The sequence below is a fragment of the Equus asinus genome, chromosome 5, assembly GCF_041296235.1.
Source record: "Equus asinus isolate D_3611 breed Donkey chromosome 5, EquAss-T2T_v2, whole genome shotgun sequence".
NCBI classification, from domain to species: Eukaryota; Metazoa; Chordata; class Mammalia; order Perissodactyla; family Equidae; genus Equus; species Equus asinus.
This window is the reverse complement of record NC_091794.1, coordinates 24,391,597-24,418,330: the sequence shown is the minus strand read 5'-3', so window position 1 is coordinate 24,418,330 and position 26,734 is coordinate 24,391,597. Positions and strand designations below refer to the sequence as shown.

The following is a 26,734-nucleotide window of genomic DNA, read 5'->3' as shown; positions in this document are numbered from 1 at the left end:
GGGCTGACCTCTCATTTTCTTTCTTTTTAAAATGTATTCATAATTAAATGTATGCAGTTTTATATACTGCCTTTTCACTTAACATTTTATTGTAAACATGTTTCTCAATTGATATATACCTTTTGTAAATTTTTAGTAAGTTGTTAATATTCTATTCATGGATATACTCTAGTCTGTGTAACTACTCCCCTATGGTTAGACATTTAAGTAGCAGTCAGTTTTTTACTACCATAACATTTCTGTAGATATGTTTGTGCAAAAGCTTTTTGTTATGTTTGAGTTTATTTTCTTACAGTATAATTTCCCAAATTGGAAGTTTGTTTTAGTACAAAGTGGACTGATTTTTGATGCCTTTAAACCATGTATGATATTTGCAAACAATCTATTTTACCATAGCTTCATAATGTTCCCATATTGCAGAGTGGACTAATTAAGCTATAAAAAACTAGAATATTCTGCTAAGGGGAAATCCAGCTTACTCACTGATGATCTGTAACTCTACCCTGAAAAAGTCCTGTTCTTATGTTTCCGGTTTGAGTTTATTACAGTTAATGTCTACAAGTCACTACTCACATTTTTGAAGTCTTAACTTGTTTTTTTTTCTTTAGGAAGTTCAGACTGATGGTGACAACCAGTTTGCACCACAAGATAAAACAATTTCTGTGGACTGTACTGATGTCCAAAAGAATTCCTTCAGAACCGGTCTCGGATTTCCACGTAACCTGTGCAAAACTGACAAACCAGTTGTTCCAACGTTTCAGCAGCTGGGTCTTGCTGATGGGATTCTGCCACAACAAGGAGTTTCTAAGGAGCCAGACCTACTGAAGTGTTTCCAAACATACATGAATCTATTGCATTCTCATCCAGACAGTCAGATACGCCAAAGCCCCACTCTATTACAGCCAGTTTTCTTGGCCACTAATGAAGAAAAATGTGCCAAAGAACAAATTGGAGAGGTCACAAGTGAAGGAAAGGATTTAAAGATATGTGTGCATGATTCAAGAATAAAGGATGTGCAGAAGGCAAAAAATATGAACCAGAGTGCTGAAAAAGTTAGAACTATCAAGTATTTGTTGGGAGAGCTCAAAGCCCTGGTGACAGAACAAGGTGAAGAGCCTGTCTTTAATTTTCTGTAGCGTGGTGTTAATGCTGAATAGAAGCCTCATAGTATTTAGTCAGCGTTTAAATTTAGGATAACTACCTGGAGTTTGTGGTATATTTGGGGAAGTAACCCAAACCTTTTTGTCCCCTTTTCAGTTTGCTTTTGGGATTTTTTTATTAAATGAAGAAAAATGTCTTAGGTGGAGTTAGGAAACGTTTGAGCCAGGTTGTATTCATTTGTTTTCATTGTGTGTGTATATTCTAAATAATGGCTTTTGCTTGGAATGAGTTACAGATTTGTCATCTAGAAAACACAGTAATTGATTGTGGAAGCACTCATTGAATACCTAATATTTGCAGACTGACAAAAAGAAATACCAAATCTTAAAATGTATCTATAGGAATACAGCACTATTAATCCAAAGGTTTAATATATTAAAATCTATATGCTTTTACACCTTCAACTTATTACTGTTCTCTTAACCAAATTCTCCATCATGGCAACAACAATAATCATAGTAACAATATTAGCTATCATTTATTGAATAAATGATATCTATTGGCGTGAGGGAGTGCCCAGTGCTGTGCTAAGTTTTTTATGTTCGTTATCTCATTTAATCCTCACAGCAACCCTATGAGGTACTGATATTGCCCCCATTTCACAGATGAGGAAACTGAGACCTGGAGAACAGTCTCATTTAATTCTCTCAGCAACCCTATGAGGTACTGTTGTTGTCTCCATTTAACCATAAAGAAGTCTAGGCTTGGGGCCGGCCCATGGCTGAGTGGTTAAGTTCACGCACTCCGCTTCCGTGGCCCAGGGTTTTGCTGTTTTGGATCCTGTGCACGGACATGGCACCGCTCATTAAGCCGTGCTGAGGCAGCGTCCCACATGCCACAACTGGAAGGATCCACAACTAAAATATACAACTGTGCATTGGGGGGCTTTGGGGAGAAAAAAGAAAAATAAAATCTTAAAAAAAAAAAAGTCTACACTTGAACTGTTAAGTAATTTGACTAAGGTTATAGTGCTAGAAAATGGTGGAGCCCTGGTCTTTGCCTCCTTCTCTTATGTGCAAGACGCCCCCCCCCCACCCCCCCGTCCGCCACAGAGCACTGGTGGAGGGCTGCTCGGCAGCTGGGCACAGTCATTTACTGTGTGCATGGACTTTTTTCATCAGGGTGTAAAAGTACCCATGGGATTGCTAAATTTTTGTAATTTAGAGTATACTTTCTACCTCTTTTGGGTATCAGACAGTTAATATTATAATTATTAAATGTTTTCAGTCCACTGAAAATTTGAATAGAAATCAAGGGACAAAAATAAAAGGACAAGAGATCTAAAATCCATCTTCTCCCTCTGTCTGTTTACCACCTCCAAAACCGTCCACTCCCCACAATTGATAACAAAAATGGTGCTGCGTTTGATGCTACTTCAAATGAGGGGTGGCGGGTTGTGTTAAATCTACTTTATAAATTTAAATAATAAAACCTTATCTTAGTAGGCCCTCCCTCAATATTTTGCCAAACTGAATCACCTAAAGTGAATTCTTTGCTTGTGCCAGGATCAAGGATTGTGGTGTAAATGTTCACACTGTAGTCCTGCAGTGGTTACAGGAGTCCAGTCATCCTTTGATGAGGTGAACTGGAGGTGTGTGTAAACTGTCTTCCTACTAGACTCTCTGACTGAAAAAAGATCACACTTAATCCTGTGATCTAAGATTACTCTTTAGTTTGCTGAATTTAATTTCTTTAGAATTCTTCTGAATAAGCAAATGCAGGCAGCAGGAAAGGGGAAATTGGATTTGTGTATTTATAAATGAGTTGAGCTTAATTACAGCAAGTATGTACATATCTGAAAAATTTTCTCTTTTGGTAATACACATGAATAATCTTATCCAAAAACAATTTATAATATTGTTTTTACTCATTTCTTCTGCCTTTTATAGAGGATCCAGAACTTCAGAGGTTGGTTACAGAGTTGGAGGCGTGTATATCTCTGCTTCCAGCAATAAGTGGAAATACAAATATTCAAGTTGAAATAGCACTGGCCGTGCAACCACTGAGAAGTGAAAATGCTCAGTTACGCAGGTAAGAATTGCTCTTTGAATATTTTTTTCTTTATGCAAAAGTGTCCCATGGCCAGAGCAAAGGTGCCAAAAGAGATATCTAGGACTCCATAAGGAAAACAGATTTACTGTCTTACTGTGTTTCTACTTTTTCTCCATTTTCCAGACATCGCCAGCATTCTCTAACTCTTGCATTAATTCTGCCCACTGGTACATATTTTCTCTCACCTCTTTTACCTCCGTGGTTGCTTGGTTGGTAGTGTATAGAGAGGGAAATGAAGTACCTCATGCTGTTCATCCGGGTAGTCTAGCCATGCTGCAATAACAAACTCCACAGTCTCAGTGGCACAGCACAGCAGAAGTTTATTTCTTCCTCATGCCAAGCCCAACACACTCTTTTTCATCCTATGACTCAGGATTTAGGTCCCTCCATTTTATGAGGCCACCGTCTCAGTGTGTGCTTTTCAGGAGAAAGAAGGTGGATATGGCACACCAACTCTACATGCCTCGGTCCAGAAGTGACAGTCTCACTTCTACTTAGATTTTGTAGGCTAAAACGAGGCATATGGTCCTGCCTAATATAAAGATGTGGTACATGGCATTCTCCCATACTTCCCACACACCTGGAGGGAAAGGAGAACCTGATAAGGGTGAGCACCAGTGGGCCACCACACTCAGACATAGGAAAAAACTCATTTAAATTCTTAGATTTGGCTTTTAGGCCACCTTAGTTTGTGTTTGATTTATAGTCTTAATTTGTTTAGGAAAGATGTAAACCAGAGATTGAATCTTGAAATACAGAAATCACTTATATATTATCAGTAATAGCTTCACTTTAAATGTGTCAGTGATGACCACCAAGGCCACCACTCACTGTTTATCAGTGTAGTTTGCAGAGAATTGGAGCACATTTTCAGTGTGTCTACAGCACTGCAGTTAGACTGTGCCCTGAGGGGGTATTACAGTTACATGAGCTATAGGCATTGTACCAGATAGAACCTGCACAAACATTTTCAAGAAACTAGAAAGCAATAAAATAGGATTCTTCGTTGGTGAGTAGCTTAAAATTGTGAATCTGGAGCCTTCAAAGGCACAAGACCTAGTGAGATTTATTTCTCTAAAGATTGTTAGTCTTTAGATACTATGATATAAGATGGGTTTCCCGGGTTTAAATTCTAATAATACTGCCTTCAATCCTGACCTGAGGGATCCCTATAAGAGCATTAGGTTTTGAAAATCAAAACCAGGTACAAATAGTGGTAGTGGTAATAGCCAATACTGCTACTAAAAGGAGCTGAATGATTCTTATGTGCCAGGCTATTGTCCGTTGTATGGCTCATCTCCTTAAATTCTCACAGCAGCTCTGTGAGGTAGATATTATGTTATTCTAATTTACCAATGAGGAAACCAAGGCACAGAGAGGTTATGTAGCTTGCCCAAGGTCACAGACCCTAAGAAGTGACAGACACGAAACTCAAACCCAGGCAGTTTGATTTTAGAGTACAGTAATCTTAATTTCTGCACTTGTACGTTGCGTCTGCTAGGAAGTAGAAACTAACTTATTTATACTTCAATATTTAGGTGTATTTTATGGAATAAAATAATATACTATAAGCCATTTGAAATAAACAAGCATGTTTTTAAAGATATGACTATCAAATAATTGGTTTCTTAAATAAGCATACCAGAACTTGGTCTCAGAATAGTCTCTACTTCATCATCCTCACCATGGGAAACAGCAATCGTTCGTATTTATTTACTTTCCTTAGAACATTTTAGAATTGTTTTAGGAGCTAACCTATAAGCAACTCAAGAAAGTGAGATGTACTGCTTTATTGGTCACTGCTTGTTTTTAATTTTTTTTTTTAAAGATTTTATTTTTCCTTTTTCTCCCCAAAGCCCCCTAGTACATAGTTGCATATTTTTAGTTGTGGGTCCTCCTAGGTGTGGCGTGTGGGAGGCTGCCTCAGCATGGCTTGATGAGCGGTGCCATATCCGTGTCCAGGATCTGAACTGACTAAACACTGGGCCGCCAAAGTGGAATGCGCGAACTTAACCACTTGGCCACGGGGCCAGCCCCTGTTTTTAATTTTTTTAAAAGGGTATTAGTTTGATTTCTAACCTAATTCTTCAGACTTAGCCCCCGACCTTTTTGGCTCTATCTCTTTGGAGGACAAAGATTATATATCATGCTATTGCTACTGTCTACTTGACCTTCTAAAAATGAAATTATTGAAAAATAAAGAATTTGTTAGATATGCTCTTTTTAGCAGAATGAAGTTTCCAGCAGAGGTGTAGGAATTCTTGTGCGTCTTTGATAATCTTTATTTCTAAAGAATCATCTGTAATCTTCATTAACGATGGACGAATGCATAGGCTCATTCAAAACTGTTTGTTAGCATTTTCAGTCAAAAAACATTATTTTTTGTGTTTGGACATTTAGAAACTACATGTTTCCTTTTAGCGAGAAAATTGATTTTTGAGGACTTTCTTGGAGTTTATTGCCATCTTGTGGCTCAAAAAAAAAAAATAGCTGGGTGCATTGTTTCTATGGCATTTGGGCATTTTTTGGCATTTTCAGCTAGACACTTTTTATTTGGGACACCTAACACCGTGCTCAACATTTAGCCTTTCTGATCCTTCCCTACCCATAAAATGTCCATAGTGCTGCATTCATTGCGACCACCAAAAGCCCTGGCACATTCCCAGATTTCCTAGATGAGGGTTGACAGGTTCCAGTTAAGAACCTTTGAGTTAGAGAGCTCTGATTTGTAGGGCAAGTTAGACTTCATGAACACTTCCTGACCGTAGACTCAAATACAAGATCATTATATACTCATGCAGAACAAAAAAATGAAATAGGAGTGAGTGGGAGGAGCCAGGTGTGCACTCAGTCTTTTGGCTTGATAATTGGACAGATGGTAACATAATTCTTCCAGATGGAGCTACTAGATGAAGAATAGATTGTTTATTTTTTTTTTATTCATTTTCTTTTTGAGTTGGGAAATATAATGGGAGAGCTGGTGAGTTAAGATTTAAGTTAAGTGAATTAGGATTAGACATGCTGAGTGTGTCATTTACATCATCTGGTGATGTGTGTGGTGTAAGTGGAGCACTAGAACAAGATCCAGGATGGAAAGGTAGACTTGAGGGCCATCCGTGAACACATTTTTATCGAGCTTTTAATAGAGATTTGGCACTGGAGACAGTAGTGAGTAAAAGCAAGTGACTTGTTATCAGCCTGTAAGTGGTACATTCACCAAGAAGGCATAGAGTGTGAGCACAGCCAAGGGAGAGTTGCTGGGGAAGAACAGCTTTTTAAGGAAAGAACACAGCAAGAGGAGCCTGTGAAAGAAACCCGAGGAGGAACAAGTAGGGAAGTGGCAGGAAGACTGGGAGAGAGTGACGTCACAAAACCTAGGGGAAGAAAGCCTTTATAGGAGAGATCTTTACATAACATTTAAAATAAACAAACTGACAAAAGGGACAAAGGTAGGTCAAGAATAAACATCACAAGACAAATCTCCCAAAGAGAACCCAGGAAAATGTTAAACAGCAAGCCATAGTCTCAAGGAAATTAATGATAATAGAATCTCTCTTAGAGGCAGAAAGAGATTGAAAAAGTGCTTAAAGAAGAAAAGACAGTAAAAGGAGAAGAAAAGTGAATTAGGTGAGCTCAGGAAAATAAAAGAGAAAAGCAAAAGTGTTACAAAATGAAAGTCCCATTAGAAACAAACAAAATTAACACCAAACAAACGCCAAGTCAGGGATATTTTATTCCATTAGAACCTAAACAATATGAAGGCTGAATTTTGTTGTTGGTTTATTTTTTGGGGGTTTTGCTTTTTTCCCTCAAATCTTTCTGTTTCAATTGGTACTAAATTCATAGTTCTGTGTCTCCTACGAGCCTTGGCTTATTTTTTTTCCCATATCCTTTTTTAAAACAATTTACTAATTTATATTTACTGTGGTAAAATACAAATGACATAGTATTTCTCTTTTTAACTATTGGGAAGTGTACATTTCAGTGGCATTAAATACATTCACAGTACTGTGTACCCATAACCAAAATCTGTACCCCAAACTTTTTCATCCCCAACATAAATCCTCTACTCATTAAACAGTATCTCTCCTTCTTTCTTCCCCCAGCTCTGGGTAACCTCTGTTCTCCTTTCTGTCTCTATGGATTTGAGAAGGCTAAATGTTCGTCTTTTTTGTTTGCTGCTGTATTTCCAGTGCTGAGAATTGTGCCTAGCATTCACTCTAATAAATATTTGTTAAATGATTGAATGCATGATGGATAAGCTTGAAGAAATCATACCGAACAAAATAGAAAAAGAAGGATCTAAAAATTATTATAAAGAACATGATACAATTTATGGAAGAGAATCAAAAGAGATGCAAAATTGGTATAATTAGCGTTCCTGAAAAAGAGAACACAACGAATGTATTGAATAAAGGGAAATTTACTAATCTAAAGATCTGTGTCAGCAGATCGATAGGGCATACAAGATCCCAAAAAAGCTGTGCAAAACGATCAACACCAAGACATATGCTGGTAAAGTTACTACACCTTAAGGACAAAAAAACTTAACTTTTATAGAAACTCAAAAGAAAAGGCAAATCACATGTAAAGAGAAAAATATCAGACTGGCTTCACCCTTTTCACAGCAATATTCGTTTCCAAAAGATCATAGAACATCATTTACAAAGTTCTAAGGGAAAGAAAGTATGCCCCAGGAATCTCCTGTGTGGTCCAGCTGTCCTTTTAGCATAAAGGCAGTAGTCATATTCTCAAGTGTGCAAGAACTTAGGAAATATAGCACCTTGGAACTCCTTTAAAAACAGAAAAAAATTCTTAATGGCAAAGTCCAGTCAACCAAGAGATGAATTCAGATGAAGGAGTGGATTAGAGGTGAACATTCAGTCTACACATAGAACTAAGACAACTGGCAATTATGGTTACAGAGTAGAATGTGTTAGTAATCTTGACAATATAAATTCCAAAATCAATGTTTTTTTTGTATCCTGTTTCCTTTATTTTAGGTTATTTAGATATAGTAGTTTTTAAAGTAAAGAAACATTTGCCTAAAGTTTTTTAGTTCTGATTTCATTTGTTACTTTTCCTTCAGTTAAAATCATGTAATCCTAAATTCAATACATAATATTTTGAAGTAGTATTTGTAATATTATCCCATTATTTTAAAATACTATTCGGCTAATTTTTTCTCTCTGAATATGCTAGGAAAATGTCTCAAGATACCCAGCAAATAATGATTATTATTTCTGTTCAGTCTTGTGCTGGAGGTTCTAACCAGTGCAATAAGACAAGGAAAAGAAGTAAAAGCCAACTGCTTTGGGAATTAATGAAGTAAAACTGTCTTATTCACAGTACGAGTCTTTGTAGAAAATCCTGTGAAACCTACAAAAAAGCTAGTAGAATTAATAAGTGAGTTTAGCATGGTTGCAGGAAATGAGATCAGTGTACAGAAGGCAATTATATTTCTATAGACTAGCAATGAACAATTTGAAATGAAATTTAAAATCAGTTCTATTTTCCGTAGCATCAAAAAATATGAGCAATTTAGAGATAAATTTGATAAAGATGTGTAAGACTTGTATGCTGAAAACTATAAAACATTACTGAGAAGAATTAAAGAAAACATATAAATGAGAGATAAACCAGACCCATAGAGTATAGTATTTATTATTGTTAAGATGTCAGTTTTCCCTAAACTGATCTATAGATTCTGTACAATTCCAGTGAAAAACCCAGCAGGCTTTTTTATAGAAAGTGATTCTAAAATTTATATGGAAATTCAAATAATCTAAAATAACCAAAACAACTTTGGGAAAGGAGAACAAAATTGGTACTATCCTATTTCAAGACATAAAGTTATAGTAATCAAGACAGTGTAGCACTGGTATAAAGATAGACAAATAGATTATTGAAACAGAATAGAGTCCAGAAATAAACTCACACATATGGAGAACTGATTTTTGACAAAGATGCCAAGAAAATTCCATGTGGGAAGAATAATCTTTTCAGTAAATAGAGGTGGAACAATTGGAGAGCCATATACCAAAAAGAAAAAAAAGAACCTCAACCATTACCTCACACCATACACAAAATTTACTTGACATAAATCACAGATCTTAATGCACAAGGTAAATCTACAGAACTTATGTAAGAAAACACAGGAGGAAACCTTAGTGACCTTGCGTTGGGAAAGATTTCTTAAATATAATACAAAAAATAGAACTAGAAAAGAAAAAAATGAGTGAATTAGAATTTACCAAAATTTAAAATTTTTGCTCTTCGAAAGGCGCTATTACTAAAAATGAAGAGGCAAACTACAGACAGAGAATACTTGCAATACATATATCCAAGGCAGGACTTATATATAGGCTGTATAAAGAACTGTAGCAACTCAGTAATAAGACAAATAACAGTTTAAAAATAGGCAAAACATTTGAATAGACACTTCACCAAAGAAGATATATGCATATCAAATAAGCACACGAAAATATGTTCATAATCATTAATTATTAGGAAAATGCAAATTAAAACCATGGTAAGATACTACTGCATACCCACTAGAATGGCTAAAATTCAAAAGACCATAGCAAGTGTTAGAACATGGAGGAACTGAAACTTTCATAATTTGCTGGTGGGAATGTAAAATGGCACAACCACTTTGGAAAACAGTTTGGCAGTTTCTTAGGAATTGAACATATACCACATGATGCAGTCCTTCCACTTTTATGTATTTACACAAGAGAAGTGTCCACACAAAAACTTGTTCGTGAATGTTCATAGGAAACAACCCAAATGTCTGTCAGTGGGTGAATGGATAAACAAATGATGGTACATCCATACGATAGAATACCACCCAGCAGTAAAAAGGAAGGAACTATTGATGCATGCAACAGCATGGATGGATCTCACAATCGTTATGCTAAGTGAAAAAGCCAGGCTAAAGATGTATATTGTATGATTCCATTTACAATATAATTGTATAGTGTAAAATTCTAGAAAATGCAAACTAGTCTATATATCAGTGGTTGTCTGGGAAGGGGATGTTATGAAATGGGGCATGAGGAAACTTTTGAGGGTGATGAATATCTTAATTGTGTCGATGGTCTTACGTATCACATGTCAAAACTTATCAAATTATACACTTTAAATATGTGCAGTTTATTGTATATCAGTTTCATCTCAATAAAGCTATATTTAAAAAAAATGAACTGAAAAAAAGAAATATTTGCCTAAATCTCAACAGTTCTTTTCCTTTGTTAAAATCAAGTAAACTTAAATATGACGTATTTTAAAATAGCATGTATAGCATTATCCATTTTTAAAAGATTCTCTTGTGTTATTTTTTATCATGTATCATTTTTTATTGAACAATCATTTTTTAAAAGCCTGGCCCTGAAGGCTGGGAATGAGAGGGAAAAGCATAGCTAGTGGCACAGTTAGGTTGGAAGGTAGAGAAGAGAGGTTACAATGAGTGATGGAAAGTATAGATTGGCTATGTTGGGGAAGAGAAGAATCTGACCAGGGACATACAAAAAAATTGTCAAGCAAAGCATCTGTCACACACTTGGTATGTAAGAGGACCTCAGCACCTGCTGTTTTTCTGGAAAATACCAAAAGAAGGGATCACCAGTTTGTGCTGCCTTTTCTAGATTTGTGCTCTTTGTTGTAAAGGGAAAGCTTTTCAGAAAAGCAGAAAACAAATATTAGGTCATATTATACTGTTGTTCTGAAGTTTGCTTTTTTTCACTTTACAGTGTGTGTTGGAGATCTTTCCATGTCAGTCATATGGATGTCTAATTTTTTTAAATACCTATGTATTTGTATTTCTTAGTATGGATACATCATGATTTGTATAGCATTTTAACTTCTATTAAGTATTGCTGTTGTGAACACCCTTGTTTATATCTACAAGATTCTGGATGTTTTTGCACATGTACAACTATTTCTAAGAGATAACTTAGAATTATTTTGTCCAAGATTACGAACATTTTTTTTTCTTTTTTTAAAGATTGGCGCCTGAGCTAACAACTGTTGCCAATCTTTTTTTTTTGCTTTTTCTCCCCGAATCCCCCCAATACATAGTTGTATATTTTAGTTGTGGGTCCTTCTAGTTGTAGCATGTGGGATGCCATCTCAACATGGCCTGATGAGCAGTGCCATGTCTGTGCCCAGGATCCGAACCATTGAAACCTGGAGCTGCCAAAGTGGAGCACACAAACTTAACCACTCGGCCACAGGGCTGGCCCCCAGATTATAAACATTTTACATCTTCTGGATGCTGCCAAGTTGCCATCCAAAATGGTTGTACCAATAGACTCCCATCAACTGGGATAAGTCATTTCCCTGTACCATATTTCCCTCACCATCAAAGAATGTTATTTCCTTTTATTTTTGCAATCCTGTGGTCATAAAATATCTTCTGCTTTAAATTTGCATATCTTGGGGCCAGCTGGCTGGCGTAGTGGTTAAGTTTGTGCAGTCTGCTTCAGCGGCCTGGGGTTCAGGGGTTCAGGTTCCAGGCCTGCTCATCAAGCCATGCTGTGGCAGCATCCCATCTATAAAAAAGAGAGGAAGATTGGCCCAGATGTTAGCTCAGGGACAATCTTCCTCAAGCAAAAACAGGAAGATTGGCAACAGACGTTAGATCGGGGCTGATCTTCTTCACCAGAACAAACAAACAAACAAACAAAACCACCTTGCATTTCTTCATGTTAGTGAGACTGAGCATTTTTCTTAGGTTTAAAGGCCATTTCTATTTCTTATGTGAATTGCCCATTCTTATCCTTTGTCACTTTGTACTGCCTTTCTTTCTGGTTTGTAGGAACTCTTTAATTGTTATGGACTTTTATCTGTTATATTTGTGGCAGGTATTTTCTTCCAGACTGTTATTTCTAGATCAAGTTTCAGGTTTTGATATAGTTAAACCCTTCATTCTTTTATTTGACGTTTGCTGTGTTTTGAGTCTTGCTTGGGAATGCCTTCCCCACTTCAAGATTATGTAGATTTCCTCCCTAAAACTTGTATAGTTGGGTTGGTTTGTTTGTATATTTTATGTTTAACTCTTTAATCCATCTAGAATTCATACATATAAATGAGGTGAGGTAGGGCACTATCATTTTAGATTCAGTAACAAACATAACTACTTTAATGCAGAATATTTTTAGGCAGGTAATTCTGGAAAGATACTAGAGATAACCTTTTTTTAGTGTTAACTTCTTAGAAGTAAAGAAAACACTTATAGTTCCTTTTGTACATTCCTATTTGTGAAGCAGCTGCATTGTGAAGTTCATTGTAGGGCAAAGTTGCTGCTTATTAGCCTTCTCTTTACTTAAATAAGGCCATTAACTTTTCCATCTTGAAAGAAATTGTTAGAAACGTAAATTTGCTTTTCCCAGTTTTTTCAGTGTGTGACAAACCAAGCAGACAGATCTGGGTCCCTATAAGTATTCTAGTTCACAGTTATGACAGATCTTTTAAAAAGTAGATCATTACTAGTGTAAGGAAAATACAGAGAAGGAAGACGGAAGAAAATAGCAAGAGGAGATAGGAAATGAAAAAAATGGAAAAAACAAGGAAATCACTGAAAAGATAAGAGGACAAAAAAGGGAAGAGGAAAAGTGAGTTAACCTTTTCCTAGTGAGGAGAGGTTTTATGCTGCCCCAGGCAGTCTTTTAAAAGTTATCTCAGGCCCTGTGATAATAGCAGTGGTGTCATTTTGTGGTTTTGTTTATTTGGTTTTTGTCCTTTGTTTTGGGGATGTGATGGCCTTCTGCTGTCCTAGCAGCTGCCACCATTTGTGATGTCTTTTTTAGAATAGGCTGTCAAATGTACCCTGGTAAATGGGCTTGCGGTTCTGGCATTCATGTCTCTTCATTATTTCCTTTAGGCAGTTGAGAATTTTGAACCAGAAACTTAAAGAACAAGAAAAAACTCAAAAGACATCTGGTTCTCTGCAATGCAACCTTGAATGTACGTAAAAGAACTTGAAGCACTGATGGTAAATTCTTTGTGGCTCTGGAACTGTTGTTGGAGAATTGAGCTTTGTTACTTATTTTGTCTTAAGTGGACTTTTTAAAACACAAAAATAGGAATAGTACTCTTTATTAGAGTTTGAAATAGTGCAAAAACACAAAAATAAAAGATCTATGCTATCACTTCCCAATAATACACCCTTATTTACCTCCCCCCCCAAAAGGCTGTATTTCCTTTCACTTATCTTCTGTTCATATATAATTGTTTTATTTCACAAATACTTGCTGAGTACCTACTATGCGCCAGGCACTAATAGAACTATACATGTACTTTTTCTTTTTTAAAAATGAGATTGCATGTGTATGTACTCTTCTGCAGCTTGCATTTACTCACTTAACATGTAGTAGACATTTTTGTCCATCAAAATACGTAAATATCTTGCTTTCTGTTTACGAATTATATGGATATTTTGCTTATGTGGTTCTATCATAAAGTATTTGAAGTCCTCTGCTGATAGATATCTAGGTACTTCCCCATTTTCCCAATGCAAACAATGTTACAATGAAAATCCTTGTGCATGTGTCTTTGTCATGTGTGTGAGCATTTCTGTAGATTATAGCAGTAGAATTGCTGAGTCAAAGGGTATATGCGGTTGCAATTTTGACAGATAATGCCAAATCATCCTTATGGATCACAAAGGTTAAAGGAAAAGAAAAGAAAAAAAACTAATAGTACTAGAGGAAAATATGAGAACTTTTTTTTTGTATTCTTGGGAATTTTTCCTAAGCCTGACAAAATCTCATGCCACAAAGCAAAAGACTGATAAAACACGTCCCAGAATTTTTTTTCATTTTCTCCACAGTGAAATTGTAAATACATTCGAAAAGCATCAACAAAATGGGGAAATTTTTTTGCAATACATGATATGATAAGTATATAATTTTCTTAATATATAAATATCTCTTGCAAAGCAATAAGAAAAATATGAGCGCCCAACAGGACACACACTTCGTAAAAGTGTTCAACTTCATCAGAGTAATTTTGGAAAAGATCACTCCTTCCACTATGAATAAATGATGGAGGTGCAGATGGATGGGTGAGAAGCCAAGACAGGAAGTGGGGAGATCAGTGGTTGCCATTCTAAGTAGCTTCTCTCTTTTTATTCTCTGTCCATTTACTTTATTGTTTCCTTGAGAGCATTTATGGCTATTTATAAATATTTATCAGCTCCATGAGAGCACGGGCCATGTCTCTCTTCTTCACCACTGTATGCCCAGATTCTTATACAGTGCCTCACACATAGTAAGCCTTCACTCAAGGCTGCATTTGTTGAATGAATGCTGCTATATACTTTTATAGCTATTAATAAGAATGTGATAGACTTATGTGCTGATACATGACAATCTTATGGGGGAAAAAGGGCAAGGTTAGCAGCATGGGTATAGTATGATTCATTTATGTTTAAATATATATGTTATATGCAAAAATATTTTCCAGAAAGATACTAAAGGTAATACTGATGGCCTCTTGGGGGAGAATTGAGGTGGGGTAAGAGGGAGACTCTTCATTGAGAATCATTTCATATCATTGGTATTTCGTGGTGTTTGAATTTTTTTACTTTGTGCATGTATTATTCTTTCATCAAGAAAGGTAAAAAAATTTAATGCCCGAACTATCAATTGGAGAAGAAAGGCATGATTTCTGCCAATCAATTTATAAAAATATATTTAGTATTTACGTAGAACTGCTCAAGCATGTAATTGTTAAGCAAAATCAATAAATTCCAAGCCTTTTCTTTTTAAAAAAGATCTTTTCCAGGTTTGTACTTTGTAAATTGGGGAACCAATTATTTGATTTGTTTTGTCTTATAGTGTTTTCTCTTCAGTCATTGAACAAGTCACTGCAAAATCAATTACAGGAGTCACTAAAGAGCCAGGAATTACTACAGAGTAAAAATGAAGAGCTTTTAAAAGTGGTTGAAAATCAGAAAGATGAAAACAAAAAATTTGCTGGTATATTTAAAGAGAAAGATCAAACTTTACTTGAACATAAACAGCAATTTGACATTGAGACAACAAGAATGAAAATTGGTATGTATTTGAACTGTAGTTATGGTCACGTTTTTTAAAAAAAGAATAAGGAAACTGAAATTTGTTTGTTGTTTTAGAATTAGAAGAAGCCTTAGTCAATGTGAAAAGCTCCCAGTTTAAGTTAGAAACTGTCGAAAAGGAAAATCAGTTATTGGGAATAACATTACGTCAGCGTGATGCCGAGGTGACTCGACTGAGAGAACTAACCAGGTAATCTTGACTTCATTTGAATGACTTAATCCTTTTATTAGACGTATTTATAAACTTCAAAATAATTTTAGACCTGCTGGCTTTCCCCTTTTTCTCTTGTTTTGTCAATGTTTTGTTAATTTCTAATGATGTTTTCTTCTGTTCCAATTAAATTAGTTTAGAAATTCTGAACTTGCCTAAATGCTTTTTTATTTTTATTTTATTTGTTTATTTTTTAAAGTAAAAGGTAAGTTATTACTTCCCTTCCTTTTTTTATCCCCTGAGGAAGATTCCCCCTGAGCTAACATCTGCTGCCAATCTTCCTCTTTTTTTTTTTGGTATGTGAGCCACTGCCACAGCATGGCAACTGATAGACAAGTGGTGTAGGTCTACACCCGAGAACTGAACCTGGGCTGCCGAAGTGGAGCACAGTGACCTTAACCATTAGGCCACTGGGGCTGTCCCTAAATGCTTTTTTAAACCATGTGATTCTAGGAGAAGGACTCTGATGAGGAGCTGAAGACTTCTTTAGCAAAATGGTTGAGAGTTGTCTGGCTCTGAAGCCAGAGAGACCTGAGTGGAATCCCAGCTCTACCACATATTAGCTATATGACTTTGAGCAGGTTATTGAACCTCTCTAAACCTCAGCTATAAAGTAGGGACATGAGTAGGGTTGATGGGAAGACTAAGAAATAATTTGTGAGAAGCACTTTTCACAGTAAGCCCTCATGCTGGATGATCTTGAGTAAGTCATTTAGCCTCTTTGATCCTCATTCATTTCAACAGTAAAAGGATGGAGTTGTCAGCAACCCCTAAGATCCGTTTGTTCTCTAAAGTGTCTTTTCTCAAGTAAATAAAATCACCTCACTCAATTTTTATATCATATGCACTTATAAAGTTCAGTTTTTTCTTGAGACATTTGCTAAGAATTGGATTTTCAACTATTTAGAATCCTAGAGGAGAAGTCAGTTCTTTTAGGCGTGCATATCATCGCATCTGACCATGCCTTTGAGTGCTCCTGACAGGCCATGCTATAAAACCCTCTCCTTTGTGTTTCAAATGAGAAGATGCATTTTGAATTATAAACTTTTAGGCAAATGGATGATGTAGTAATATATATATAATATTTATTTAGTTTTGTAAACATATTCAAAATGACTTTATAAAAGCTATGTTAATATGCAAGTACCACTTTTTTACCACATTCATATTGCATAGAATAATTTCATTAAAACTTTACTGAACAGTGGGACAAGCAAAAGACAATTCTTGTATCTGTGCAGTTTTTAATTAGGCTCTAGCCAGAGTTTCTAAAATGTTGGCCTGTACCACTCTTGTTCAAAGTAGAGTAGTTGAGAGAATGTCCCTTCTTAGGAAAGTCTTTATAAAGTCTCCGAAGAAAAGCATCTCCTATTTTCTGAGGATTAATTTTGGGGTGAAAACTCTCTTATTATCTAGTATTTATAGTAAAAGAAGCCAGTCACAAAAGGCCACATATTGTATGGTTCTGTTTCTATGAAATGTCCAGAGTAGGCAAATCCATGGGAACAAGAAGTAGATGAAAGGTGGCCAACAGTGGGAAAAGGAGAGAATGGGGAGTAACTGCTGATGGGTCCAATTTCTTTTTAGGGTGAAGCAAGTGTTCCGAAATTAGGTACAGATGATGGTTGTACAACTCTATGAATATACTAAAAACTGTGAAGTTGTACACTTTAAAAGGGTGAATTTTAAGTATATAAGTTATATCTCAATAAACTTCTTTATTTAAAATATATATGCTATACATTCTGTTTGGATAAAGAAAAACAGGACAGCAAGTAGCATGGTTGAGGTCCAGGAGCAGTTGCTTAGGTGTCATTGGGAGCATCTTCTCATTTAAGGGGCTTGGTTCTCAGCCCCTAGCAGATAATGAAGCAGAGGATCTAGTTTCATGGGACTTTTCTTCATACCATTAAATTCAGCTCGTTTGTGATCATGAAATCAGAAGCTGATGTTGTCTTTTATTTATAAACTACTTTGATTTTTTTTTAAGTCCTCTCTCTCCCATATCTATTATTTTATTTGTCCTCAGCAATAGGGGAAAGATTTCAATATCTGCATTTTCATAGATGGTGAAACTGGGGCCATGCAAGTTAAATATTAATAGAAAGTTAGTAACAGAGCTGGGACTAGAACTCACATCTCTTAATTTCTAGCCAGGTTTTCTTGCACATGGCATCGCCTTAGCTAAAATAGTTTGTTCCTGGTAACAACTCTATGCTTAATTTAGTCTAAGTAAACTGTAGCATTTTTTTACCTGGGAGATGGATGGATAAATGGATGGGTTCATTTGCTTATTCATTTATTCAACAACATTTATTGTATGTTATGTTCCAAATATATATGTGTGAAACACACCCCAAAATATTTAATCATTTTAGTTGCTAAATATCCACATCACCAAGCAAAAAGTTTATTCTAGTGCTTTGGCGATGATGTAGGGAGATACATCTTTTTTTGAGGATAAACTGGATTAAATACTATTTAACAAGAGTGGTGCATTTGCAAAAAAAAAAAAAATTGATAACAAAAATGAAAGACCAGTTTTCAGAGTAAGGAATAGTGTAATTCTTCTAGAAATTAGCATAATGGAAGCCCAGAGAAAGGGAGGGACTTCCCTGACTTTCACAGCTAGTCAGTGTCTGAGTTGGTGCCTGAGCCAAGACTTCAGATTCGCTCTTCAGCCTTGCATCCTGTTTTCAAAAGGACAGCCTTTCTGGGAGAGAGGACCCATTACTGAGATTCTTCTACCTTTGTAGAAGATACCTTTGTACCTGCTCATTCTTTCAGAGTACAGTCTTGTCCGAGGAAACATTTCAGTCAATGACCGCATGTACGACAGAGGTCCTGTAAGATCAGTACCTTACAGCCTAGGTGTGTAGTAGGCTAGACCACCTAGGTTTGTGTAAGTGCACTCTGTGATGTTTGCACAACGAGATCGCCTAACGACACATTTCTCAGAATGTCTCCCCGTTGTTAACAATGCACGACTGTAGCCCACAGCCTGCCTTTTCCAGTGTTTATTAGGAATGGAAAAGGATTCACCTGCAACTGGAGCCTTTTCTTAACGCTTAACCTAACAGAGAAGCATAAGAACTGAAAAAGCTCATTAGTTCTTGTGTATTATCTGCCCTTAGGAAAGACGCTGTCTAAAATACACACATTTTGCTCTCCTTTTCTAAAGACTCAAGAATTTTCCTGTCAGTTTTTTTCCATTGTTGTCAAAGACCTTTTCTCTTTATGCTGGGCATAAATCCCGCCTCTGACTACCAGCTCACCTGTTAGTCAGGTCAACTGGACCTTTTAAATGATTATAGCAACCTTGTAGGGCAGGCTTAGCACAGTGTCTTAAAGGGGTTAGTACTGCGCCTCCTTTTTCTGAAAATTCATTAACAGCTTCAAAATGCTAGTTATACTCATTGATGGAGACTTTTGTTTTGTCCTTTAAATTAAAAAGCAAAGCAAAAAAAGCCTGGTCCTTGAGCTTAATTGTATCTAAATTCACCCACGTTGGTGATTTTTAATATCTTTGGTGACACCCTGTGCAATTCAGTTAGTAGGAACCTCTGCAGTACGACAGCTGGGCTCTGTGGCCACTTGAGTTTTACTGTAGACATTAGAGGGTAAAGCAGCATCTGACAATACAGATGCATCTTCATGTACATCTTCCACATCCCTCTTCCCTCCAGGCATACACCTCAGTCAGATAGGTGTATGTTTGTGTGTGTGTGCGTTTTAAATAATCTCTTAGAAAAGGGATTTCACAAAATTTCTGAATGCCTTTCTCAGACTATTGGGGAGAGATAATGGGACTAGAAGGTACACAAGTTCTAAGCAAATACCCTAAACCATCTCTCTCTCCCTTCTCCACCCTTCAATAATTTTGAATTACATCTTTATCACTTTTTTAGATTTTACTGCAACATGTTATAAAATCATTAAAATGTGAGAAAAATGAATATATTTTCAGTAAATAAGTAGTAAATATTCTTCTAATAGCTTCTAAGAGCATTCTTACAAGTGCTGATAGTTACTTAAATTAGTATATTTTTATAAGCAGCTGAGAAAGAACCTTGCATTTCTTATTATGAAAATGTGCCAGTTTTCTAAGCATTAAAAATCAGTGTATTTAGCCATGTTGCATATAATAGAAACACAAATATATCCATTTTTAACTATTTAGGTGCTTGTATTGCTTCCTTTAAAATTTTGACATATTCTCAGCTCTTTAATTACAGAGATTTTTCTTTTAATTTCAGAGAGAATGGTGAGTCACCTTTTGTTTATACATCAGAAGATTAATGATTGCTATTAATTTCCAGAGATTAAGCTCTTATTAATGTCATTGTCCCTTCTTTTTTTTTTTTTTTTGAGGAAGATTAGCCCTGAGCTAACATCCACCGCCAGTCCTCCACTTTTTACTGAGGAAGATTGGCCCTGAGCTAACATCTGTGCCCATCTTCCTCCATTTTATATGTGGGATGCCTGCCAAAGCATGGCTTGATGAGCTGTGCTAGGTCTGGGCCTGGGATCTGAACCAGCGAGCCCCCAACCACCGAAGTCGAGCGCATGAACTTAACCACTGTGCCATTGGGCTGGCCCCCCATCCTTCCTTTCTTTATCGCTGATTTTGTCCACAGCAAAGTTAACATTTTTATTTAAGTCTGGAAAGAAATATCAACATAAGTATTCCTTTTCTAAAAATAAAAATAAAAATAAAAATTCCGTTATGCAGTTTGATCAAATTAATTAGTGGGTCATTATTCGTTACAGCATTCTTTTTTTTTTTTAAGTTTTTATTTTTCCTTTTTCTCCCAAAGCCTCCTGGTACATAGTTGTGTATTTTTAGTTGCGGGTTCTTCTAGTTGTGGCATGTGGGATGCCGCCTCAGCATGGCTTGACCAGCAGTGCCATGTCCGCGCCCAGGATTCAAACCAGCGAAACCCAGGGCCGCCGAAGCAGAGCACGTGAACTTAACCACTGGGCCACGGGGTTAAGCATTACAGCATTCTTTTAAAGATAAATTCCTATAGATATTTTTTGTCTTTTAAAAATAGCTCATTGGCTTCTTGGAAGAGGTATGAGAAAAAGTTTTGAAGAACAATCAGAACTCAAAATACAGCACATTTAAGATGACAGTGTGAGCCAGGTTGGAAAAAAATATTTTCTTCCTTTCATAGGAAAAAAAATCACTCACTCTGTATCCAGAGATACAATCACTGCTAACTGTTTAGTGTAGAAGTTTCCTTTTAGCATTTTATTTGAATGTGTCTGTTTTTACGAAAATAGTATTGTACCTGTTACTTAGACCTGCTCTTTTAAATTTAACCGTATAAAATGAACATTTCCCCATCAATAAATATTCTTTACAACATGACTATAAATGGCTATGATGCAGTTATACCATAATTTAAATAAATCAGTTCACCGTATTTGAAGATAAAGATATTAAGTCCATCTATTTTCTGTTATAAATTATATCTTCTTAAATACATTTTTGGGTACCACCTGTTGGTGTTCATCAGTAGGATAAATTCTTAGAAGTGCAAATTGTTAGGTAAAAGGTGTGGAATATACGAATCTTCTGACGCATTGCCACTTTACTCTCCAGAAGAGTGATACCAGTGTACACTAATAGTGCCTGCCTCTCTGAGCTTCTCTAACAATGGGTATTATTCTTATTTTGCTATGTTAATTTGGTAGACCAAAAAAATTTTTTAATCACATTTCAAAAATGTGAATTTCTCTGATTAGAAGTTGAGCTTTTAAAACATTTGTTGGCTAGTTGTAATCTTTTAAAATTACCTGTTGCTGTTCTTTGTTTCTTTCTTTAAATTGGTATGCTTCTTTTTCATATCCGTATGTAAGAACATACATGATTCAATTCAGATAGACTGAAGGCTTGGTATAAAATGGGTTTAATGTGACTACTAATAAAAGCTGCCATCAAATGAACACCCATTTAGCCTGAAACTGAACTAAGCATTTTAACCTTATATTTTATTATTTTATCTTATTTAATGTTCATTGTAATTCTAAAGTTGTTGTCCTCATTTTGCAATCAAAGAACTGAGATTCAGAAAGGCTGAGTGACTTGCCCAAGTTCATAGCTAGTGATAGTGCTAGGATTTGATTCCACTTCTGTTTGACTTCAAACCCTGTGTGTTTTTCCTTATATCACACTTTTCCTGGTATCTAGCTGTTGCTTATACCTAATTATGCCAGATAATTATCTCTAACCACCCTTTTTTCCCAGTATTGTTCCAGTGTCATTACATATACATTTTAAATGGAGATAAATAATTACAGTCATGTGCATAGTAATGATGTTTCGGTCAGTGACGGAGCGCATATATGACGGTGGTTCCATAAGATTAGTACCATTTAACTTAGGTGTGTAGTAGACTATACCATCTAGGTCTGTGTAAGTATTGTAGAGGAGGAAGGAATGTCCCCCTACTCTCCTAGGTTCTTCTGGCTGGTCTGAGAATTAAATTGACATGAGAAAGATTAACAGGAGAAGAACAAACAAAAATTGAGTAACATTTATACGTAGGAGAAACCCAGGAAAATCGAGTAATTTGCCAAAATGTCCAAAGCCCTCACCTTAAATACCTTCCTCAGCTAAAGACAAAAGAATATGTTGGGGGTGGCAAGAATCAGAGACTTTAAAGGCAAGGAAGGCAATACACAGGTGACAAGGAACAAGTGTTTGTAAAAGAAGTGTTTTTTGGCCACACAGACACAGAAGAACACAGAGGGAGCCCAACAAACAGGCTGTTCTAGATTGCTCCCGGTCCACCACCTACTTCATGTTCTGCTAAGGTGGTAGCTCGCTTCCTGAGACAGACTTTTTATCTGAATTCTTTAGGCAGTTAAGGGAGAGGTAATAAGAAAAACTTGAGTCTTTTGTTTCTTAAAAATAATCAGCCTAAAATAATACTCATGTTAAAGAGACACAAAATTTTATTCCTCTTCAGTATACTCTGATGTTCATACAATGACGAAATCACCTAACGAGGCATTTCTCAGAATATATCCCTGTTGTTAAGTGATGTATGACTGTACTAACAGAATCCACTAACAAATGAGTAGTATATTTATCATTTTGCATTGTTGGTCAAGAATAAGGCATCTCTATACCTTGAGAGAAAAAAGTTTCTGAGCCTCTATTTTTAGATATAATAAATATTAGATTTGATGCAGACCAAGATCTTTTATTTGTTATTTTAATTTGCTGTCTCCAGAGCATATTGTGTGATTTTGTGCTTTTAGTTGCTTTTTTCCATATTAAGAACCAGGCCCTTCCCTCAAATTCTTTCTCTTAAAGATGAAGAATATATAAAGAAATGAAAGAAATGGGTAAAAATAATAATAATTAGTGTACTGAATTCTTCTTAACAGAACTTTACAGAGCAGTATGGCAAAGCTTCTCTCAGATCTTAGTATGGACAGTGCTCACTGCAAGCCTGGGAATAATCTTACCAAATCACTTCTGAACATTTATGAAAAACAACCTCAGCATGACCCCATCCCTGCTCACACTTCCATCATGAGCTACCTAAACAAGTTAGAGACAGGTCACACTTTCACACGCTCAGAGCTACTTTCTACAATTGACAACAAGGAAAACATGGTGCCAGATAGACCCTATGAAAATGTTCTGCCTCCCAAAGGCCCTCAACCTAGAGACACTAAAAACATGGAGGAAGTATGTGCCCCTGGAATCATTTCTACCCTTTCAAAACACGGTTCTGATGAGGAGAGTGAAATTAAGACTTTAATAGAAGATGAGTGTAATTTGGATAATACAATTTACATTCCATTTGCTAGAAGCACTTCTAAAGAGAAACCACCATTATCTAAGAGAGTATCCCCCCAGCCACAGATCAGTGTAGCTCCACCACAGCTTGTCAGCAGCAGTGCACTTGTCTCTGAAAAAGAAAATAAGTTGTGTGCACCCAGAGTCTCTTCCTCCTCCAAAAAGGAAGCAGAAGTTGCACCTGAGAAACTTTCCAGAACAGCTGATATGGAGGACAAGCACCTCCTCGAGAAAATAAAGGAAGCCCTCTGCAAGATCCCTGCTGCCACCGGGGAGCCACAGGTGCCTGCTGCGAGTCACGGCCCCTCCACTTGCCGCAGCAGCAGCATTCAAGTGAAAAGCAGTGCCATCCCTGACGGTAGCTTTTTAAATTCTGACTTGATGTCCGACTGGAGCATCTCTTCTTTTTCGACATTCACTTCTCGTGATGAACAAGACTTCCGAAATGGCCTTGCAGCCCTGGATGCCAATATTGCTAGACTCCAGAAGTCCTTAAGGACTAGTCTTCTGGAGAAATGAACTCAGAAGAAAATGGTTTGAGTGCTTTTTCTTAAGTATTCTTTTAAGTGTTCTTTTTAAGAATAGAACTTGGCTACACTGAATGTATATTTAAATTTCTTTAGAGAAATGATGTTTTATATTAATTATGTGTGAAACAAATTGTTTGAATAATAAATTTGTTATTGGAATATATTGACACTGTGGAGCTTATAAAAACAAGTCATCTTAAGAAATTAACATTTGCTAAGAGAAGAAAGTTGTAGATAACTAGGAAGTATTGTAAATAACATTTATTTAGCACCTAGCAATCAGAGTTCTTTTATTACCCTGCTGGTCTAAGGGTACAGGTCAGAAGAATTCTCTGCTGTCCTAAAAGATCATGGGAAGGGAGTATCTGGGTACAATTTACTATTCTCAGACTAGAGTTTCTTTTCTCTTTCAGGATTTGTGTTTGTTTTTTTGATGGCATTGTGTTTTTATCTGAGATGCTCTGTGCTGTAGGCTAGTGTTTTGGGTGAGATATATAAACATTTCTTTAAGAGAAAAAGTGCCAACATCTCTACCTCTTAAAAAACATCAATTGGTCCAAGAAAATATAGGTAACATCCTAAGTTAGCATATGGTTTCTTAGAACTTTGGCACTTTTATTTATTTTTATCCTGAATGCATGTTTAAGACCTTTAAAAGATAAAGTCAGACTGATAAAAAAATGCTAACAGTTAAGTTTCAGTTTTGCGAATTTTTTTAATAAAAAAATATTGCCCTTATTATGTTTGAACATGATGGAGTTTGTAAATGTTGCAATGGTTGTAATTCTGCCTTTCTGGACCAATTTTTTTTTTCTAGCCCTTTACCGAGAACATTCTCTATCCTATAAATAGTATGAACTATGTTGGTCTCTGCTTCTCTAACCAGCATTACTTAACTACTCAGCATCACCTTCCTCCACGTAAGCAGCACATTTTTAACTCTTGGAAAGGTGTGTGTTATGCTATCACTAATACTTCATACAAAGACCGTGCCAGGCATTATTGTGTTTAGTGCTTGGGCAGGCTTTAGCATTAAAGAGTGTTCTGCTGGTCCAGAACCTCTTCCTGCTGGGTTTTTAAGTGTTGGTGCTACAACTGCTGAAGGACCCAGATGTGGTCTCTTTGACATGTCCAGATTTTATGGACAGATTCTTAAGTCTAAACATACTAAATTAAAGATTTTTTATTTTTTTCCTTTTTCTCTCCAAAGCCCCCCGGTACATAGCTGTGCATTTTTAGTTGTGGGTCCCTCCAGCCATGGCACGTGGAACGCCTCCCCAGCATGGCCCAACAAGTGGTACCATGTCTGCACCTAGGACTCGAACTGGTGAAACCCCAGGCTGCCGAAGCGGAGTGCGGGAACCTAACCAGTTGACCACGGGGTCAGCCCCTAAAAATACTAAATTAATTCTAAGCTGTTTTCACAGAACTGTCCATTAATATTTAAAATTTTTCTTACTTCCACTATTCATAAACTAATTCACTGGTTTATTTGAAGGTAAGAGACCACAACTCTTTAGCATATGAGTTCAGAAGTACAGTTCAGAAATTCTAAGTAATAAAGCAAGGAATAAAATTGTGTCATCTGTGTACTCCAAAATCCATTGTTATTCAGAGGCAGAAGTAAATTCTTAAGATTATTATATGATAATACAAGATAATCCTATTTTGTCCTTAATACAGGACAGGCATCCTTATGTGAAAAACAAATAGTAAAATTCTTATGGGTTCAGTTAGTTAGGAGTTAATGATTTGAATGAAGATCAAATGAGACTGGAAAATCCTTGAAGGACCTGTACCAGGAGTTTACTATTTGTTTGATATAAGACATGCACGTGGGATAGAAACATGAAAGAATTTAGTTAAATTTCAAGGTGAGATATGACCGTAGCAAAATAGATGGAAGAGACAGTGAGTTTCACAGAAGTTTAGAATGGGAGGAAGCCGAAGATGGCAGAGGAAGACCTGGAAGAGAAGAAACTTCATTTGGATCTTAAGGAATGTATGAGATTTGGATAATCTTGTTTATATCCTCAAAACATCTACACCATAGAAAGTCAGTATCATCAAAACATGGGGCTTGGTTGAGTGATAGAAGAGGATGGTAGGTACACCAACCTGACTGAAATGGGGGGGTCAGAATTATTATATGATAATGCTAATAAGAGAGGGTAACACAGTTAGAAGAGTTGGCGTCAGGCTGTAGAATATCCTGAGCCCCAAGGTGAAGAATAACCAGTAAACGTGAAGTTAGTGGGTCTTTGGGTATTTTGGGTAGTGTGTGTTTTTTTTTTAATTGAGGATCACCAGATGAAATTGGGTGTTCTTAAAATGCATAGAGTGATGGTAAATAAGGATTAGAGGAGGGAGAGGCTGGAGACCACTTAGAAAGCTGTTGCAGTAGTCCAAACATAAACTTATAAGCCTTTGGCTATAAAAGTGAAAAAGGAGAGACAAATTGAAAATTTTTTCAATAGGCTTGGTGACTTAATAGAAAATGAAAAAGAAGAGGAAATCAAAGATGACTCCAGAGTTTCCAGTTTAATCAGTTTGAGTCACACTGAGCAATGTCTAAAATGAAAAATCAAGTTCTTAAGTTCCTAGTTAACAAATTCCAAGTTGTCTTGATAACAGTACTGTAAATGGAGAATGGGATAAAAAGGAGAGAAAGAGTGCCCATTCTCAGTAGTCCTCTTTAGATCTTCACAGTCAGTACATAGTACAACTGCCTCTTCCTGGTCTCAAAGGGGTCAGTCTGGCCCCAAATCCCAACCCTCTCACAAATTGTGTTCAGATGTCCCAGAGTGTGAGAAGCACATTAGTGGAGTATCTCCTAACCTCTGATGGTGAATTCAGTATCTCCTGATAGGTACTGGGTGAGG

The 26,734-nt window shown here is 36.4% G+C and overlaps 1 protein-coding gene across 6 annotated transcripts in view; it reads left to right on the top strand.

Moving 5' to 3' along the window:
* CCDC14 (coiled-coil domain containing 14) overlaps positions 1-24,015 on the top strand; it is a 44,365-nt gene extending 20,350 nt beyond the window's left edge. For all 6 annotated transcript variants that reach the window (XM_014866848.3, XM_070508994.1, XM_070508995.1 and 3 more), the window contains 6 exons: positions 609-1,107; positions 3,051-3,192; positions 13,097-13,179; positions 15,054-15,272; positions 15,350-15,482; positions 22,905-24,015. In XM_014866848.3, the coding sequence (XP_014722334.3) occupies positions 609-1,107; positions 3,051-3,192; positions 13,097-13,179; positions 15,054-15,272; positions 15,350-15,482; positions 22,905-23,841 (2,013 nt within the window). In that variant the 3' untranslated portion in view covers positions 23,842-24,015. The remainder of the gene's footprint in view (positions 1-608; positions 1,108-3,050; positions 3,193-13,096; positions 13,180-15,053; positions 15,273-15,349; positions 15,483-22,904) is intronic.
* Positions 24,016-26,734: the final 2,719 nt, after the last annotated feature.